The sequence below is a fragment of the Taurulus bubalis genome, assembly GCF_910589615.1.
Source record: "Taurulus bubalis genome assembly, chromosome: 7".
NCBI lineage: Eukaryota > Metazoa > Chordata > Actinopteri > Perciformes > Cottidae > Taurulus > Taurulus bubalis.
Window position 1 is genome coordinate 5345417 of NC_136595.1, and position 18579 is coordinate 5363995.

The 18579-nt window shown below is 41.3% G+C and overlaps 1 protein-coding gene across 1 annotated transcript; it reads right to left on the reverse strand.

Annotated features, from left to right (window-relative positions):
- Window positions 1-4453: 4453 nt before the first annotated feature.
- On the reverse strand, window positions 4454-13675 carry zmat3 (zinc finger, matrin-type 3; the record flags this gene model as incomplete). Its single annotated transcript, XM_079221498.1, has 6 exons — window positions 4454-4662; window positions 5885-5988; window positions 7080-7246; window positions 7957-8097; window positions 8182-8888; window positions 13552-13675. 6 exons carry the CDS (start codon window positions 13673-13675, stop codon window positions 4454-4456), a joined length of 1452 nt encoding a protein of 483 aa, XP_079077624.1.
- Between the last annotated feature and the right edge of the window lie 4904 nt (window positions 13676-18579).

Sequence of the window (18579 nt, forward strand, 5' to 3'; positions counted from 1 at the left end):
CAAAAAGTGCAACACATGGATAAATATGATACGCAGCCATAACAGCTCCAATTTCTCACCTTGTAAACATTGGGATACACATTATTGAGGCAAATAATGAGAATGGTAGCAAACTCTTCACTTGAACTAAACGACATAAGGTAGCATACCTTATTCCTGATTAGTTCCAATGCCCTTGAGTAGAATCTGCACAGCATACAGACATTTACAAACATGTAAACCTCAGAAAAAAAAACTTTCTTGAACAGCATCCTCACTGGTAGAAACATTTCCACAGTTATTAAGTATGACTTTACTCATGCACAAAATAAACCAGATACAACTTATACAGTGCAATATGTAACACTTTTCTGTCATTTACAACGAAGCACTGACGTTCAACTTTTGGTGCTGAAACACATCGGTGTTTAGACACCTGCATTGGTTAATGGCAATGAAACCAATCATTGTCAGTGTAATATAGTTACCAGCTGTTACAGTTATCTAACAAGTAAACACAGTCAGAACAAAGCAAACAGAAACAGTACCTCAGGTATTTGAACTATTTCAGTATATTACCAGACCAAACAACAACTAAACACTCTTTCCAGAAGCATTAATGCAATCTTATCAATTCCAGTGAACACAGCAAATATATGTGCAGATTGCCGAAGTATTAAACCTATTAACAGTTAATGGCCATATGTAGATGCCTTTATTTTCCACAGTGGTGTCTTGATGTTGTTGGCTTTCGACTGCTTAAAACATTTGTGCAACCAATGAAGATCCTTAAATGCAGAATCTATTTTTGGATTGATATTGCTGCAGTTAGGAGCAGTTTTAAGTGGTTTGGTATGTTTTAGCCCATTACCTACAAATGGTGTTACTAAGTTATTTCAGGCTATTTCATTTATTTTCAATTACTGTCTCCTGGGTTTCTTAAATCAAATGGAAATAGCATTATATTTACACTTTTTGAGTTGTTCCCTTTGAAACTCTTTTAAAGGAACAAAATTATAATTGTCATAAATACTAGTAATTTAAATCTTGTGAAAGTCTTCGTGTGGCCTCCTTCAGTGTCCCGACTCATATAGTGAAATACTGGAACACCGTCACCTCTGATGTCAGATGAACTGAATTAACCTGTCAAGGAACCCAAGAGCAGACATGTTCTGTTGGGACCCTATTGACCTCCCACCCTACAGTGAATAGTGTTTCGTACCTGGTTGCCTCCAAATTTCCATGAAGCACAATGCAATCAGCAAACTATAGATGGTAGCTTCATTATTTGCTCAGAAACCAACCGCTGATCTGCTGGAATGATGCCATCTAGCGGGCGCCCAGGTTTCCAAATGGTTACAGTTGCACGCCACCTAACCGTAACATAATTAGGATCGGTTGCACGTCATATACACCTTCCCTTGTTTGCTTGTATGCTTTTTCCATAATGTATTTCCAATAATGACAACAACAAAAAACGTTTCCAATGTCTAGATTAGGTCATTTGTATGAAATAGACTGTATGAAGGAATATGCAGCATGTGAGCACAGATAAAGAAAACAAATAGGTCTTAACAAGTGTAAAAACTAGGTGGGGTCTCTGTGGGAAAAAAAATCAAGCTTTGGTTGTCCACACAAAGGCCATAACCTGGGATGAGGGGTCTCAATTAGATAGTGTAAGGGGTCCAGAGCCAGTCCACATATATGACAGGATGGGAAAAGGTTCTTTAGGTGATGGCTGTTAGTAGTTTAATAGTTTGCTACGATGTCATTTCCTCCATTTCTTTGCATCTTATTATTCCATACAAGGTGTTCAGTAGCTTCATTGGAGCGTGAGCCTGTCAACCTGATAAAAGGTAACGCTACCCGTTCTTTCATGACAGAAGAAGAGTGTTATTTCTCGGAGGAGGAGGAGGAGGATTGCTATTGTCAGACTGTAACTCAGTCTAATGTGAACAACTCCTCGACTGGCTGTATCTCACCCACAGCTTTCATTATGGCTCTGATTTCATCAGCTCCTTATTTAATCTTTTGCTAAACCAAACAGCACAGTCGGCTAAAAAAAACAGCCTGGCATTTAGTTTTCTATTTTCAATTTGTCTCTCACCCTCTCTCATGTAATTAAATCCCTAAACCCCAGAGTACTTTGTCCTCACAGTGCTTTTCTCCTGAGCGTCCTCATGTGTGGGATCAGGTGTGTGGTTGTGCTCTCCAGACAAATACAAGATGTGAACAGCTGCCTCTCAACACAGCTAACTAAACTAGAGGGCTGCTTTCTTTCACTTCATAACGCTTCTGATTATGTGACCCAAACTGACCTTTGACTGATTAAATCGTGCGTGTGTGTGTGTGTGTGTGTGTGTGTGTGCACGCACTGCTGTGAAACAGGATGCTTTTTTCCTCTTCTGAACTACGACTCAATTCGTGTATACGAGGTTTGAAAATCTTGAGGGAAAATCCTTTCAACTGCTACATAAAATGACTTTTCAGGCATGAATAAAATCATTTTTTTCTATTTAAAGGATTAAAGCCACACGAATCTATAAATAAGTATTTAAAGAACGACGGTGTAGATGTGTTGACCTTGTCATTGTCTTCTTTAGTCGTTTAGTCAAGTATGACAGTATAAGTCCAACTGCCTTGTGACTGCACGGTATTCAGCTCAGTCGCACTGAGCTGGAACAGATAATCAAATCTACAGAAACAGAAAATCTAATTAGATTCTAAGAACATAACTGATCTTTTAAAGATGGGCTTAACACTGAAAAACAGCAGGACCTGGGTCATACAGGGTGAAACACAAAACAAAAACAAGACAAGATCCACGTCCCTCCTCTGCAGACGCTTCACACTGCAGTGAAACCTGGCTAATGAAACGATATGTCTTACAACCAGAAACATCTACGAGCTCAGCACACATTTGCAATGTTCAAACTAATTAGAAGTTTGGAGTTAAATGCTTTTGGCTGCATGCGTCACATTGAGTTCCCACTGTGTTTGCACATTCCCTCCCATCACAGTGCCAGTTTGGGTGTGTTGAGAAGACAACGATTAAGGCTTCAGAAGACACCACTGGCATGTGGTCCACCAGCACAGTCAAATGATGAGACTAGCAGCTTTTTTAACGAGACGCATGATATCATATTCACTTTTCCAGTGAACAAGGGCGTCGCCGAAGTGGTATATAGAGGGCTTACAGTGAAATCCACACACAAACATACAGTGCTGATGGGTAGACATTCAGACACTCAGTGCACAGTTTGTACAAGATTCCTGATCCTTATTAAATAGATGGAGTATTTACAATATGCGCTAGGCAAACATTAACCAAATAATCAATAGTATTCATGTATATTACCCTATATTTACACCTATAATGACGTTTGAGAATATTTACACAATATTTATGAGGATTTATCACAAGAAAAGAGTTGACACACAATCTAGAAAAACCCAATCAATACTGCAGATTATTTTTCCACTATTATGTCAAAATGGCTCGCCAAAGTTGACTCTTTAGCCTAATTCTCACTAAAGGCACAAACAAGGCTAGCCAGGGTGGAGCCTTCAGCCTGATACACAGCAAACAGATTCATGTAACACTGTTTCTACCAGACGATGTTGTTCATTGTGCTTTGTCTTTTTTTTTTATATTAGCGAATAGTGCTTTGGATTTTATGACCTGTGTTAGGTTAGAAAGATGTTGAATGTGTGGCTCAGTGGTCACTACATGAAGTGGCCCTGAAGTCACTGCTGTAGGGCCTGTACAAAAATACCTGCAGGGCTCATTCACACTCAGGAACTGAAACAAGTCTCACACTTTGTTCTCAGTGGTGATGATTGTTTTCCCAAGGATGAGACTTGTTTTCCGACCTCAAGTGTTTGCCTCTATTCTTCCTTTTACTTCTACCAACCAGCTCCTCTCTATTTCCCACATGTTGCATCCTCTCTTGATGCTTGAACCTTCTGCATGTCCCACTCTCTGTGCACCACTAGTCCCCTCCCTGTAGCCTGAACAAGCTCAAGATTTACATGCAATTCATTTGCATTCACCTGCATCCTGAGTCAGAATGCAACCCAGGTGGTGGCTCAAAAATTCAGTTTAAAAAAAAAACTACAAATACTTGTTTGACTTGAACGTCAAAAAGTCCTTACTTCTCCCAAAGTCTTGTTCTCCGTATTCACGTTACAGCACGTTTCAATATTCAGACTGAATTTCAAGAGCAATACCAAGATGAAATAAATCCATCAAATCCAATTATAGCTTTACATGTTAGAGCATTATGTAAAATATAATGATTTCAATGTTTAAGCGTATATCAAATTAATTGCAACAAGATCTTGAGGCCATTTGGGCTAATCCCTTCACTAAATATGCCTTTCAACCACAGGCTAGTACTTTGGTTTTTGTCTCTCCACCTATCCTGCCCCACTGTGATCTCTCTTCTCTTCCCTCCATCCCCTCTGGTTTCTCTTAGCTGTAGCCGAGGTTCTCCATCTCGTGGCGGTATCTCAGCTCGGACACTTTAGCTTTGTGCTGCTTGCTCTCCAGATGCTGCCTGAAGTCCGTCTCCTGCTCGGCTCCGCAGTTGCACATGGAGCAGTAGAACTGTCCGCTGGGTGTCACACACATGGCCAAGTCCCTGGGGATACGCTGCCTCGGTCTGGGGTTGTAGTACGGCCCTGCGGCGAGACAAACAGGAGCGACGACGCAGGAGAAAGTTAGTTGCAGCTGCGCAGCTGGCGACGTATTTTAATGTTGGACTAACGGTTGTCAAAGTGCATTAATTAATCCATTAATGCTTTAGGCTACTGAATAAAATGTTAGAAAATTGTAAAATGAATAGGACTTAAAAATGCTTGGATTATGGGTTAGCGGTCCCAAACCCAACAATATGAAGTTAACAATCATACAACCTTTCAGCCAGTCGGTCAGTCCACCACTCTGGTCTGGACTCGATTGGATCGATTGCCATTAGATTTGAAACATATATTCACGGTTCCCAGAGGATGACTCTAAATTTGACATTTCCTTAAGCATATCGCCAAGAGGTTCAAATGTGGTTTAACCATTGGATGGATTGGATGGACTCTTAGTCATATTGCTTTTTAAATTAAACAATTAATTGATTATTAAAATGTGTTGATTCACTAATCGTTAGTACAAATTAGATGTTTTTACACAATTGATTTAAAGAAAAAAACAGCATCTCACACTTAATTATAACCTGATATATCACTGATGTGTGTAAAATACACAAATTGAATCGGATTACAACTAGGATGACCATTGGAAAAAGTGTAGTATCTGTTTGTGTGTGCGTGTTACACAGTAGCAAAATGAGAAGGAGATAAGAGATAGAGAGATTATTTTTTTAAACAGAGACGGCAACTACAGGAGAGTGTGGCTATTTTTGGATTTGCCCATCAAGAAAACTGATTAAATCAGCAGAACATTGTTGTTGTGCGTGCATGTGTGTGCGTGTGTGTGTGTGTGTCTCTGTGTGTGTCTGTGTGTGAGAAAGGATGAGAAAGAGAGTGAGAGAAGAAGAGAATTGGTTCTACTTCATGATTTATCTTGAGCCGAGGTGCTACTGTTTCCGTCCGACGTAGCGAACGACGGCAAGAAAGAGATGGTTGACTGATGTCAGCAGAAAGTCTGACGTTCACACACATTCACACAATGTGTGTTTGTATATGTTCAGATGTCATATTTTGTGTTGTTATGATCGCTAAAAGGGGTGAGTTCAGATGCTAACGGTAGCTTGTTAGTACCGTATAGCTCATATGTTACAAATGTAACCACATACTGTAGCTTATTTGTATTTCATGACAGTCTAACATTACCTGATAAAAATTAAGCCGACATTTTCTATGAATTTGTTATTCATTGTTAATATTTTACCTGGCATGGAAGCAGGAAGCTGTGGACTGCGGCGGTTTTTCACCAGTCTGTATTCACTGCCATCTTTTCTGTTTCTTCTTGGGGTCGCCTCAACGCTGCCTTCCCTGAAATAGGCAGAGTCCAGATCACTTCAAGTTTAGCTTGGCTGGTTTGGAAATGAACAGTTACCACAAATGACTTGTGTCAAAGTTTGGGGAAACTGAGCGATTGTTATATAAAACTGTAAATCATAGGTTGTTTTACGATTTAAAAAAAAAAAAAAAGGCCCAAACTGCTGTATTTGGAAGTATTGAACACCGTAAGTAATATACAAATTAAATATATGTTTTGGTACATGAGAAAATTCAAATAGCATTCAAATAGCCCAAATACCTCGCCTTAATTTTCTGAACTAAAACCCTCTTTATCTTTGTTCTGCTTCACTTTATCAAAGTCAACCTTTGCAGAAAGAATGTTCACATATTGAGCTATGATCTGGGTTAGAGAATGTTCACATATTGAGCTATGATCTGGGTTAGAGAATGTTCACTTATTGAGCTATGATCTGGGATAGAGAATGTTCACATATTGAGCTATGATCTGGGTTAGAGAATGTTCACATATTGAGCTATGATCTGGGTTAGAGAATGTTCACATATTGAGCTATGATCTGGGTTAGAGAATGTTCACATATTGAGCTATGATCTGGGTTAGAGGTGGACCTTACAGCTGCATCATTTCAAAGAAATAATCATTCTGAAAGTGCTTGTTTTCTAGGCGGACCTGAAACCTTTTCATTTTTGCTGTGTGTCATCTTCATTTACTCTTAACCAGTAACATATAGACTGATATTTACACGTCTGAACAAAATCTCACATGTGTAGCCTTTTATTATAACACCAAAATTATTCAAATAGCCCTAGTGGTTGCAGAGATACACCCTTTTTAGTTTGGGTATGCAATTTTAGAGCAGAGGCTTAAAAATAGTACTTTGTACTATTTTGGATCATTCAGATTTACATGAATGAGCAGGACAAAAGCCAAATTATAACTTCATTATTCAATTACATATATTTTTCTGAGCTGCTTTTAATGCAGTTGTTGCTTCCAGGGGATTTGCAGGACAAATGCTTAAACAACACAACAATAAGGACCTCCGTAGGACTGAGGCCTCCGTGGCCTCCGTATCCTGCAAAAGGTTTGGACTTAAACCTACATGTTACTGGAGTTCTGTTGGGCCTCAGCGAGCCGTAGCTTCTTGGCGTGGTTCTTGCCCTGGTAGTGGGCCTGTGCAACTGCCAGTGAACTGAACGAGGCATCACACAGCTTACAATAGTCATTTTCCGTGGCCAAGATGACCCGGGTTGCCCCCTTATACTGCGCCTGCAGACACAGGACAAAGCAGTGCAGTGTGTATGCTGAGAGGAGTGAGGGAGCAAACAGTGTGAAAGAGAAGGAACACATTTTTAAGAGAAGAATTTCTTGCACAGCTTTGGAAAACTGTAAAATATACAATGATGAAAGTTGTTAAAACATGATAGAAATCACATCCATGTCAATAATCATATTGTTAGTTAATGAGGATACGATAAGAAGATGAAAACATTACAGATATGTTTTTTTCTTTTTACCATTTTAAGGCTAATCAAGTAACTTACAGTCATGCAAATATAATCCTGAAATAAAAAGTCCTGATTAACTCTCACCAACTCCTGAGGGAAATACATGGCTCTTTAGGTGCTAAATACGTCGCTATGTTCACAAGCTATCTCTAACTTTGCCTGCTGTTTGGTGATGAGCACTGCTGCCTGCTATGGAAGAAAACTACTCTCTGAGTCAATCAAATCTGTAAAGATGTGCAACATTGCAACAAAAATGTATGACATAATACTTGTATTTAACTAGGAAATTGTTCAGGTGATGTGAGATTTCAGTGAGTGGAACAGAGTGACTCTGCAATATACTTCCGCCTCCTCAAAGAGAAACTACCTCTGTTGTCAGACTAGTCCCTTCAGCACCAGTACACCCACTTCCTCATCTAAAACTGGAACATTTAGGTAGATTGGGGCTGCGTGGCTTAGTTGGTATCTGACCTGCCGGCCTGCGTCATTGTCGTTTGATCCTGAGCAGAGGGAGGTCTGGCCATTCGCCTCGAGGACCTCTGGGATCCTGATGGCTGGAGGCTGCTGACTGCCAGCGTAGAAATTTCTTAGCTTTTTACTGTGGTTCTTCCCCTAGACAGACAAATCAGGAGAATTTTGTATTTATGTATGTATCTCAGTATTTTACATGTTTTGTACATTTGTATTTCAACTGACCTGGTAGTGAGCCTGTGCCTGCTGAGCAGAGTTGAGGGTAACATTGCAGAGTTTACAGTACAGTGGTTTACATAGTTCCCCCAACCCCGGTGAGTCTTCCTGCTCATCCATCCCCAGCAAAGAGCCCTCATCCTGCGGCTGCTCGCTGGCCGGGGCTGCCTGTCCCGGGAGCGGACCGGGGATTAGGCAGGACATTGGGAGCATTGGGGGCAGGTGGGAAGGGTCTGGACCTGGAGCATGAGGGGTGGACATGGGGCCGGGAGGGAGGGGGAATCGGCAGACTCCAGGTGGGGGCACCAGTGATTGTGCAGGGTTCAGAGGTGGAGGCCCCAACGGCTGTATGAGATCCATGGTGGGAGGCACTATTGCTTGTGTGTGATCTACAGGTGGGGGACCCAAGGTGTGTGCCATTGGTGGAGGACCCAGTGGCTGAGCGAGGGTCATCGGAGGGGGTCCTAAGCTGTGTGATGGAGTAATGGGAGGATGTCTTAACGTGTGAGTAGCAGGCATAAGCGGAGGACCTAAGGTCTGGGTAGAAACCATTGTCGGGGGTCCAATTGCCTGAGCAGGGGCAAGGGGGGGTGGGCCGAGAGGCTGCCTAGGCACCATTGGCGGAGGTCCCAGCTGGTGCAGAGATTCCATGTGGTGGAAAGGCTGCTGGGGATGGCTGAAGAGACTCAGAGGAGGCTTCAACATGGTCTCTGGGCCTGTGGACAACAAAGGCATTTACACATTAAGTGTAGACAGGGGCAGATATTACAAATCAAAGAGAATTTTCCCAAGCAAATTCAGTAACCTTGATGAGGAAGAAAACTAAAAAGCATTTAACCATTCCAGGTTTGGTTGGCTCCTCTACTACTTTGGTCCAGATTGAAATATTGCAACAACTATTGGATGGATTGACATGATATTTTGTATTTATGGTCCACAGAGGAATAATCCTAATGACAAAGTTGGTGCCCCCATCACATCAAAATGATAATTTATCCAGTTAAATATCTCAATAGCTGCCACAGAATTGGGCACATGCATTCATAGAATAGGTTGACATTTGTGCTTTTGAGTAAAATGTCAAAACAAATATTGGATGGATTACAATGAATTTTGGTTCAGCATTCAAGTTCCCCTCATGATGAATTGTACTAACTTTGGTTCAGCACCGACTTTTCGTCTATGACTGTTTATGGCCACCTGCAAAACTAAAGACGTTCTCGTCTGCCTCATCTGTTCTTTGTATTTAGTGCTAACTAGCAAATGTTTACATGCTAACAGGCTAAACTGAGATGATATAATGATGGCCGAAGAGCAAAACCTCCTATCTAAAAAATTCACTTTTTTGAGAATACAAAAAAATAGTTGTTTTCTTGTAGAATGCTATTTGTTAAGCATGCCCAATACGCAATACAAAAGAATGCAAAAAGACTAGGACTACAAGGATGAATTCTGCCAACGTTGAAAGAGTCAAACAATCTATATCTGCTGGTTCAACCAAATTTGTTTTGTCACAAATCGAGTAAAAATGTTAAGGGATTTGTGGGATGATTAGTGGAAAAACATTCCAAGCAAAGCCCACCTCTTGCAGATTTGTCTTGGAGCAAAGGTGCAATTTTAAGTCAATGTCGCACAGCTCATAAATTGTACAACAAAGGAAGTTCTTTATATTTGGCATCAGACAGACACTGGGCTCACATTGCTTATCTTTACACACATTTTCAATGAATTCTCTAAATATGTTTTTTAAGATATCCTACGGACTAATGAATTAAAACGAATATAACATAAATAAAATATCACTTCCTGGTAACGGTAAATAGTTGCCTTGCATTGGATTAGACTGCTAGGTGGACATTGTGTATTGATCAATCATTAAAAGGACATTGAGATGGAACTTGGTGAAAATTCAATACCCGATGTGCAGTCACATTAAGAGAAGAAATGTTTTTTTCCTCTGAGCCCTGAGGCAGGAGAGATGTAAAGAGATGGGCGAATGGAAACACATTCTCGGACAGAGAAGCTGCACACTCCAGTGGGCATCAGAAAGATTAGGCTGAGCCTGCAGCGCCTGCAGTCATGCATACGGGACGTTACACACACACACACACACACACACACACACACACACACACACACACACACACACACACACACACACACACACACACACACACACAGAGACAGTGACAATATAAATCCTCAAGCTTCTCTGATCAGAGATCTCAGCCTGAAGTGTGACTGCTCGAATACGCTGATGTAATGTGTGTGTGTGTGTGTGTGTGTGTGTGTGTGTGTGTGTGTGTACGTGGCAAGCATGAGGCAAGAAAGCATGAGGCAAGAAAGAGGGAGCATTATATTAAAGAAAGCAACGTGCTGATTTATATGTGTGTTCATTTGTGCCGCTCCAATGCTCCATGTTCTGTGTGTGTTTGTGTGTAGCCACATATATTGTCAGGTCAGTAATAGGCCAACAGCTGTGTCAGAACTCACTGTGCTGGAAGGTTTTATCTGAGATCCAATTGGACGTTCAATGGCTGTGATTCATAGACTCAAAATAACCTCTCGAGGTGTTTGTGTTTCCGATTGCTGTTCGTTGTCATGTCTGTCTGTCCAGCCGTGTGGCTGCCTGTCTGTCACCGGCCTGTCTGACCTCATGAGGAAGGTATGCTGGACGAGGCACTGACCTTGTCAAAGTCCTGTCAACTGAGAGATTCAGCCGGGCTGGACGAGTTTCCTGCACATTAACATAGTAGTGTTATGCAGCTGTTGCATAGACTGTAAATAATATCAGTTTCACTACTCATTGGCATTGTAAGTGTTGTTTGCATTGTCCATTGTGGACAGTCAAAGGAAAGCATCTCAAACAGAACCTCACGCTTCATTAATGAAAGAAATCTTAAAGTGCATTGCAGAAGCGTCTTTTGACACTTTTAGAACCAAGGATGGAGGCCAAACATGGTTCTAATGTTCCAATACACATACAACATAAAAATAAATGAACATACTGAAGCCATTAAAAGGTTAAAAGAGGGCCCAATCATGATAATCATACATATGTACAATATTCATTGGATGAGGACAACATGTTGTTGAATTAGACACCTCCGCAATGCTCAACAACCACCATTAACGGCAGCTTGAACCAGATCCACGTATCACGTCCCACATACTGCACATTATCAATCTAATCAGCAGAAATCTCATGACAACCCTTCAACCCTGATTGAGACCGCCTGCACAGCAGCAATTATGAGCACAAAGAGCGGCTGCACCTTTTTGCTTGATGTCCTCCATTAGGCAGTCCGAGGTACGCATTGTGCGACTACAAAAGAGATGGCTAACATCACATGACTAACATGCATGTACTGCATATCTCTTAGAATGAACGGTAAGCTTGAAGCTGTTGCTGTCAACTGTTTTCCCATCGCTGCCTCCCCACGTCTTAAACCCCCGCTGATGCCACCTTGTGTAGAACTACTTTGCATCATGATTTCATGGAGGCTTTGCTGTGCACGGAAACAGAGCAGGGCTGTGTTACCTTTCCATAGTTTAAAGCTCGATAAGCCGAGGTCAGTTTTGACCCAGACTCAGATTCAGGCCCACAAAGAGGTAATCCTTTATCTATTTGTGCATTCTACAGAGCTGCAGCACACATGCATGTGCACAGCAGTGGAACTTGCTGCAAGTTGAAAGAAAAAAGACGTTTTGCCTTTGAGTTTTTGGGTAGGACACAATCAACTTTGCAAGTCAAAACCAGGCTTCTGTAATGTGCTCTGAAGCAGAAGGCAGCACACTTGTAGGTTGACAACACATCATATGTGTGAGAAGATATAGTTATCATAGTCTCAAAAGAATCAGCCAGAGTTGGGAAAAGAAAGTAAACTACCTCAGAAGTTATTTATGAGTTCATCGCTGTGACGAAACAATTCTTTGTTTTAGAACCACGACACAAAAGAACTGTCCTGGAGTCTGTTAATATCATGGCCTCCACTGAGAATCTCTAAATAGGCCAAGTCTTCATGTTCTCTAGAGTTTTCTCTCGCTGAACTGTCTTGTGTCACATCAATTATGGAGCAATGAGAAGCACATGCCTCCTGCACTTATTCCATCTGCTTCATTGGGAATCAGACAACCGCAGAAAGCATCAAAGACCACATACGTCGTACTGTACTTTGCAATTTACTCACTGTGCCGTTACAATAAAGCCGACCTGCCACTTTTATAGCTCAGTAGCACTAAGTGTTTGAATGTCTATCCCAATAATTAAGATGAAGTGCTTTGCATACTTATGTAAAGACTCTGAGCACCAGTCGCCATAGCCTATGCATTAGGCTGATATTACTATATCAATTAGAATTCCTCCTTAAAGAAAACAACTACTTTCTCATTTCGTAATAAATACTGACAAAAGCCCATCACAAGTTACCAGAGGCCAATTTATGTATTTTTGCTGACAGAAGTAAGACAATCCAGTGGTATTCAATTGGTAATGATATAAAACAGAGAAAGGCAAACGCATCCTCAGATTTGATTAATTAAGTCCAGCAAATGTTTGATACTTTTATTCTTATGAGGATGTAAATGATTAATAGTTTAACAAATTTGGCATAAAAAATGTCCAGCGTAATCATGTGTTTTGGCACTATATATTTGACTTCCAATCAATTACAATGACTTCCTCTAACTTCCATCTGATGCTTTATGCAGGCTATGCATTTATGATGGTAGTTTAATGGCAGGGATATTAGATGGATTCATCAGTTTCATGCTGTAAATCTGGATGATCTGTGTGGCTACATGACACACATGCTGGCCTCAGGTCCTTAAAAAAAAAAAAAAACATCTTCATGAATCATCATATGTGCAGGTGCAATGAAGGAACTCTCACTGGGTATTTGCCACATGTCACCATCATCATCTGTGCAAATCCAGCAATGCAGTAAGGGAGCCGGAGCGATTCACTCTCTATTTCTTCACATGCTCTGACAACCACTTGATTGACTGCCATACCCAAGAGATGGAAGTGAACATTGCATTGAGGCTATTTACTGTTTCAAATTACAGTCAGACACCAGCACAGACCCGGAGTCTCTCCGGAGCTTTCTTACAGTGCAAGAGATCATTCTGGTATCTCGACAACCTCAGTTTTTTGCATCGCAGCATGCATGCTCTGTAAGCTAAACAGAATGATGCCTCATGGTGCAACCCCTCTACATGACATTATGATAATGACAGCATCACCATGGCAGCCGGTTGCAACATCCAGCTTCCTCATCTGCAATTGTCTCTGGCTAGATTTTCTCCATCCTTGCACATTAGCGCTAAAAGACTGCTGACAGTCGGAGGGGAGATCCTGTATGGCAAGCCTCTCCTTACCTGGCAAACGGGCAAGATAATGGCTGCTGTCGCCGTAGCTGACAGGCGGAGACGTGTAATGTCTGCAGTAATCCACACTCTGGTAGTACGCTGCATCCCCGTTCTTCAGCTGCAGCGCCATCATCGCAGGCACATCCCTTTGCCAACTTCTTCTCTCCAAAAAACCGGGCGACCAGGCAGGATGGTATAGTCTCTACCACCCGCTCAAGACACAGGCTCACATCGGAGGGTTATTTCAAAGAGGAGAGTGAAATACAGAGCACGTCAGTCAGCGACAATACGTATCACGTGCACGAAATGTACACACAATGCGTGTTTGCTTTCTGGTTTAACGTTGACAAAGATGTTCTCAGATGTTTAAAGACAAAGACCCAGCAGAGGATCTTCCAGCGCCCCCCCCCCCGCTTTTCTTTTTTGGTACAGTCCATTTCCGATGGCACCGCTGCTGATTTGCATGGGTGGCAATCATGACACATTGTTTAAATATGTTACACCTCTGTGGTGCCCCTGATCAGCCGTGTTTGTCTATTTATTGTCTCAAATCTGCAGGGAAAAGGCCGGGATAGTGTTTCTACAGGAATGTAACCTGGTGAAATGGGATATTGCATTTAAAACTACATTTGCAACAAGTAACAATAAGTATTCTTCTTATATAACAAAAACAATAACAACAACAATTATATAAGTATATTTATTGTGATTCATTTTATTGTTGTTAGTAGTATTATTAACATATTTGACCGTATCATTGCCTACTACACCATTATTACTATGAACCGTAAGAAAATAAGATGCAGTTGTGGGCTTTGAGTTCAGACTTTTTTCTCACCTATATGTATATCTGTTAAATTATTGTTACTATTATAGTGTGTGTATATTTACATGTTCCCTATATGTATAACTACTATTTATTTGAATGTTTGTTATATGTATGCCGTTACATATTGTTATATATTATTCATAATATGTATAGCACATACACTAAAGCTACAGGTGTATGCTTTACAAGTCATTGCACTACCTAAATTATGATTGCAGCATTTAAATGATTTTTTTTTAAATTTCATTTTAATTTATCTGATTTAAATTGTCATATTTTTCTTTTCATAACTCTATAGCCTGCTGCTGTAAAGCGTGAATCCCTCTGGGGATCAATGTCTTGTCCTATCTTATCTTGTTATCTTATCAAATGATGCACTGTGCAGGAATAACGAGGCGCCACGCCCACTCACACAGGGACATGCTTTGGGATCAAACGTTTGCAAGTACTGCGATTATAATTTTTTGTTTGTTGTGGTTTTAATAAAGGGACATGTTTTCCACCTCTAATACATCACACCCAGTCAGTCTGTCCGTGTGTGTGATGAGCGTGTGTGTGTGTTAGGAAGGGAGGAGGGCCCCGGGCAGACAGCGTGGCTGACGTGCCGCAGCGAGACAACTTGTCCAGTCGACCAGCAGCTCAGCTGCTCATACCATCCTCAGCCCGTCTTGACTGGACGTTTTGGACATATTTGACATATTTGTTTATGTAACTGAACGCCTTGCAGCCCCGGAGCACGAGCGGGTCCAGCGCGGAGTAACGGTTACTGGTGTCACGTGACGTAACGCTGACACGGAGGCTCACGGGCGGCGGGATAACTGCCTGCTTCACCCGGCGCCGGGAGCCACCAACCCGGCCGTAAGGGGACCGACCGGGGGTGGGGGGGTGGCTGGATGAAAGGCGAGCTAACTAGCATTAGCCTGGGGGGTGTGTTGGGGGCAGCCTCTCAGACACAGCATCCCTCAACACTCCGCTGCGTGGACGTCCACTCAAAACTCAACAGGGTGAGCTATCACAAGTAATACGTGTAACATTTAACAGAATATTATTTACCAACAAGGGGATGACGTCAGACGTGCGCTAACGTGAACGAACAAGGGAGCTAGCTGACGTTAAGCATGTCCATGTAGGCATTCATTTAGTTAGTTGAGTTGTTGGTAAGAGTGGTTGTCACCGAATTTCATTGTTATGCTGTAGGTTATATATGCATATTCATATTATATACACATATTCATATCATGGGGGAGCTCACAGTGTTGTCACCTGTGAGCTGTCATCCCCAAAACACCCAATCTTAGCCAACCTGCTACTAGCAAGTGTGAATCTGCTGGATGTGTGTGTGTGTGTGTGTGTGTGTGTGTGTGTGTGTGTGTGTGTGTGTGTGTGTGTGTGTGTGTGTGTGTGTCCAAACACACATTTCTGTGACAGCGTGAAGATGGATTGGATGTGTCCCATCAGCAGCATCGGAGGGCTTCTCATCACATTCCTCTTCACGTTGGCAGTCAAGCAAAGGCATTTTCATATCTAGTGCTGTCTTCTTCCTTGTCACCGACAGTTGAAACTGCAAAGCTAATTTGATGATGAAATTGAAAGTCGAGAATGTGTTCAAGTGTATAACTATAGATATATGATGTGTCGTAGAGGCCGAGGATAGGTTTGATCTTTCCAACTACACAAATAGTGCTATTTGTGCTTTTGGGTTTCAGTATTCAAAGCCAGCTTGTGCAGGCCAATGTTTCCCCATTCCCCACATCCTGTGTTGTGAGGAAACTTCCTCTTTTGTCCTAAAGTGCTTAGCTGCATCCTGATCAGGGTCACAGATCTCAGAACCGCTCAATGGGTTGTTTGTTTTAACTCGGTGTTTTCCGTTTTAGCTTGTTTTTGTACGTAGTCAATGCTCCCCTCCTTTGTCTGAAGTTTGCTGTTTTCCTTTATGGTTAACTATCAATTTCATGTGTGTTTGTGTCAGTCGCAACTCTAAACTTAAACTTGATAGACAATGTTTAGGTCAGTTGAAGGATCGTTGTCTAAATTGCTGCTTGTACATCATGTGGGCACCTGGATGCTTAACCTGGTACGTTTTGTATTTGCACCTGCAAAAGTAGAGCAGCCCAGGCAACCTTTACCTGAGCATCCTTTACCATCTGACAACCAGACTAAACTACCATTTCATTTTTTTTTTAAGTCAATTAAGGAAATATGCAGAATTAGGAGTTTTTATTTCTGTTTGTCATGCGTCAGACAGCCAGATACATGGATTGTTGCTATTGGGTAGCCTTTCTTCTTGCTCTGGCACAACAAGTTGATCTTAACCATGGCTACAAAGCACCGATAGACTTGGTTGCTTTTCCAACCAGGAAAATAGCACCACACCTATTGTAATTACTGGAAAAATGAGATGTGGGTGGTCATTCAGAAGCTAATATGCTCTAAAGCCTGCAAGTATATTCAAACCTACCAGAATGCCGTGGATTTGCCGCATGGTGCCTCTCAGTTAAGTTAAAGTACTCTCAGTGTCTGGTGCACGAGGGCATGTTGGTGCCTTGACCCCTGCATCTGGTCTGGGACCCGGGGGCAATGTTGTGGGTGAACTAGACTCACAGATAAAGCTGGAGATTATGAAAATAATACTGTAAAATGAGACAAGATATCATGTGGGATTTTGATTATTTAATTAATATATCTTAATTGTAGTTCTTAGTGCGATTCAATTGCCGAAACTTATTTGAGTCTTGTAGCTGTGTGAAATAAAAAGTAGTAGAAGTGTAGTTTTAGTATTTTTAGTTGTTGATTCAGTAATCAGTTATGAGTTATTTTTAGGATGTCATTATAATGTCTTTAGTATAGTTTGCCTTTTAACGTTCCTATATAAGTGCATTTATAATGTGGTAATAGGGACCTAGTACATTTGAGGAAACATCAGAAAGTACATGCCAGTACAGAGCTGTTTTGAGGGGTTGTGTTTTGTCTTCTAGATTATTTATTAGTAGTGACTATATTTCTTAAAATAACTTGCACTTCAGATGTAAAGCTAATATAGTCTAGACAGTTTATATAATCCAGATGGAGTGTAGCTCCCACAATTGCAAGAACTATGCTAAAGAAGAAGAAGGGCAACAAACATGTTGTGAACAAAATGGATATTGGCCCGAGGAATGATGATTTAAAACTATTGGTTTTCTTCTTAACCCGATGCATTTCTGAGAGTTGTTTATGGCCATATGTTGGCTTAAGGTTAGTGGTTTTCTAAGAGCCCTGCCCACACAAACACATACTTTCCCATCACTGTGTCACAATCTGTTGCAGTTGAGTCAGTGTTGTTTTTGTTGGCCATAAGCAGACGGTCTAAAATTCTTGTGTCAATGAAGTCCCACGAGACCCAGCTATTTCCCAGTACTTCTTGACAGAGAATTGAATGAGCTAATGTTGACTGGTGGAAATACAGCTACAGCCACAGAGCACTTTGAACTTATCATGGATCATTTTTCTTTGTGAGAAATTGTGTTAAAAGATTAAACGACAGACCATCTTGAGATGGGACCCCAGTCAAAACTCCAAATTGGGCCAGAGGCATAAAGGCAAGGAGGGCAAAGGCTCCATCCCCACTTTCTACCCACCTAATTCTGGTGGCCTGGCTTGGACCACACACATCTTCAAACTCCGCCTTCGTATTGATCTCTACTACCCACCTGTTAAGTTTTGTGACTGCATCTTGGGCGGTTGCGATCCATCGCGGTGACAAAATCTATCCACAGACAGATTGATCACCACACACACGGTGAAAACAATACAACGGCCGCTGTTATGGCATGTAATTAGTGTATCTTTCATAATCACTGGAGGTTTAGGGGAAAAGCCAATATCGAGTAAAGATATATTGTACTCTGTGGCATTTCATAATAATTTGTTTTTGTCTGCTGAGTGTGCATCACTTAATATAAATGTCAAATGAATGGCACAATAAAAGAGTAATGCACCAAAAAACATAATATTTTCTAAATAGTATTTTTGGGGCTTTCATTACATGTATTAGATATACAGCTGAAGATTGATAGAGAAAGGTGTAAAGCGAAGACACAGGACGCTCTACAAGGTGAGCTGCTGAGGCAGATCAGGTATGTTCAATTTGTTTCAGACCGGCATTTGTGCAAAATGCTACTAAATATTTGCAAAAATAAACAACAACATAATTTTAGTACCAATACTGT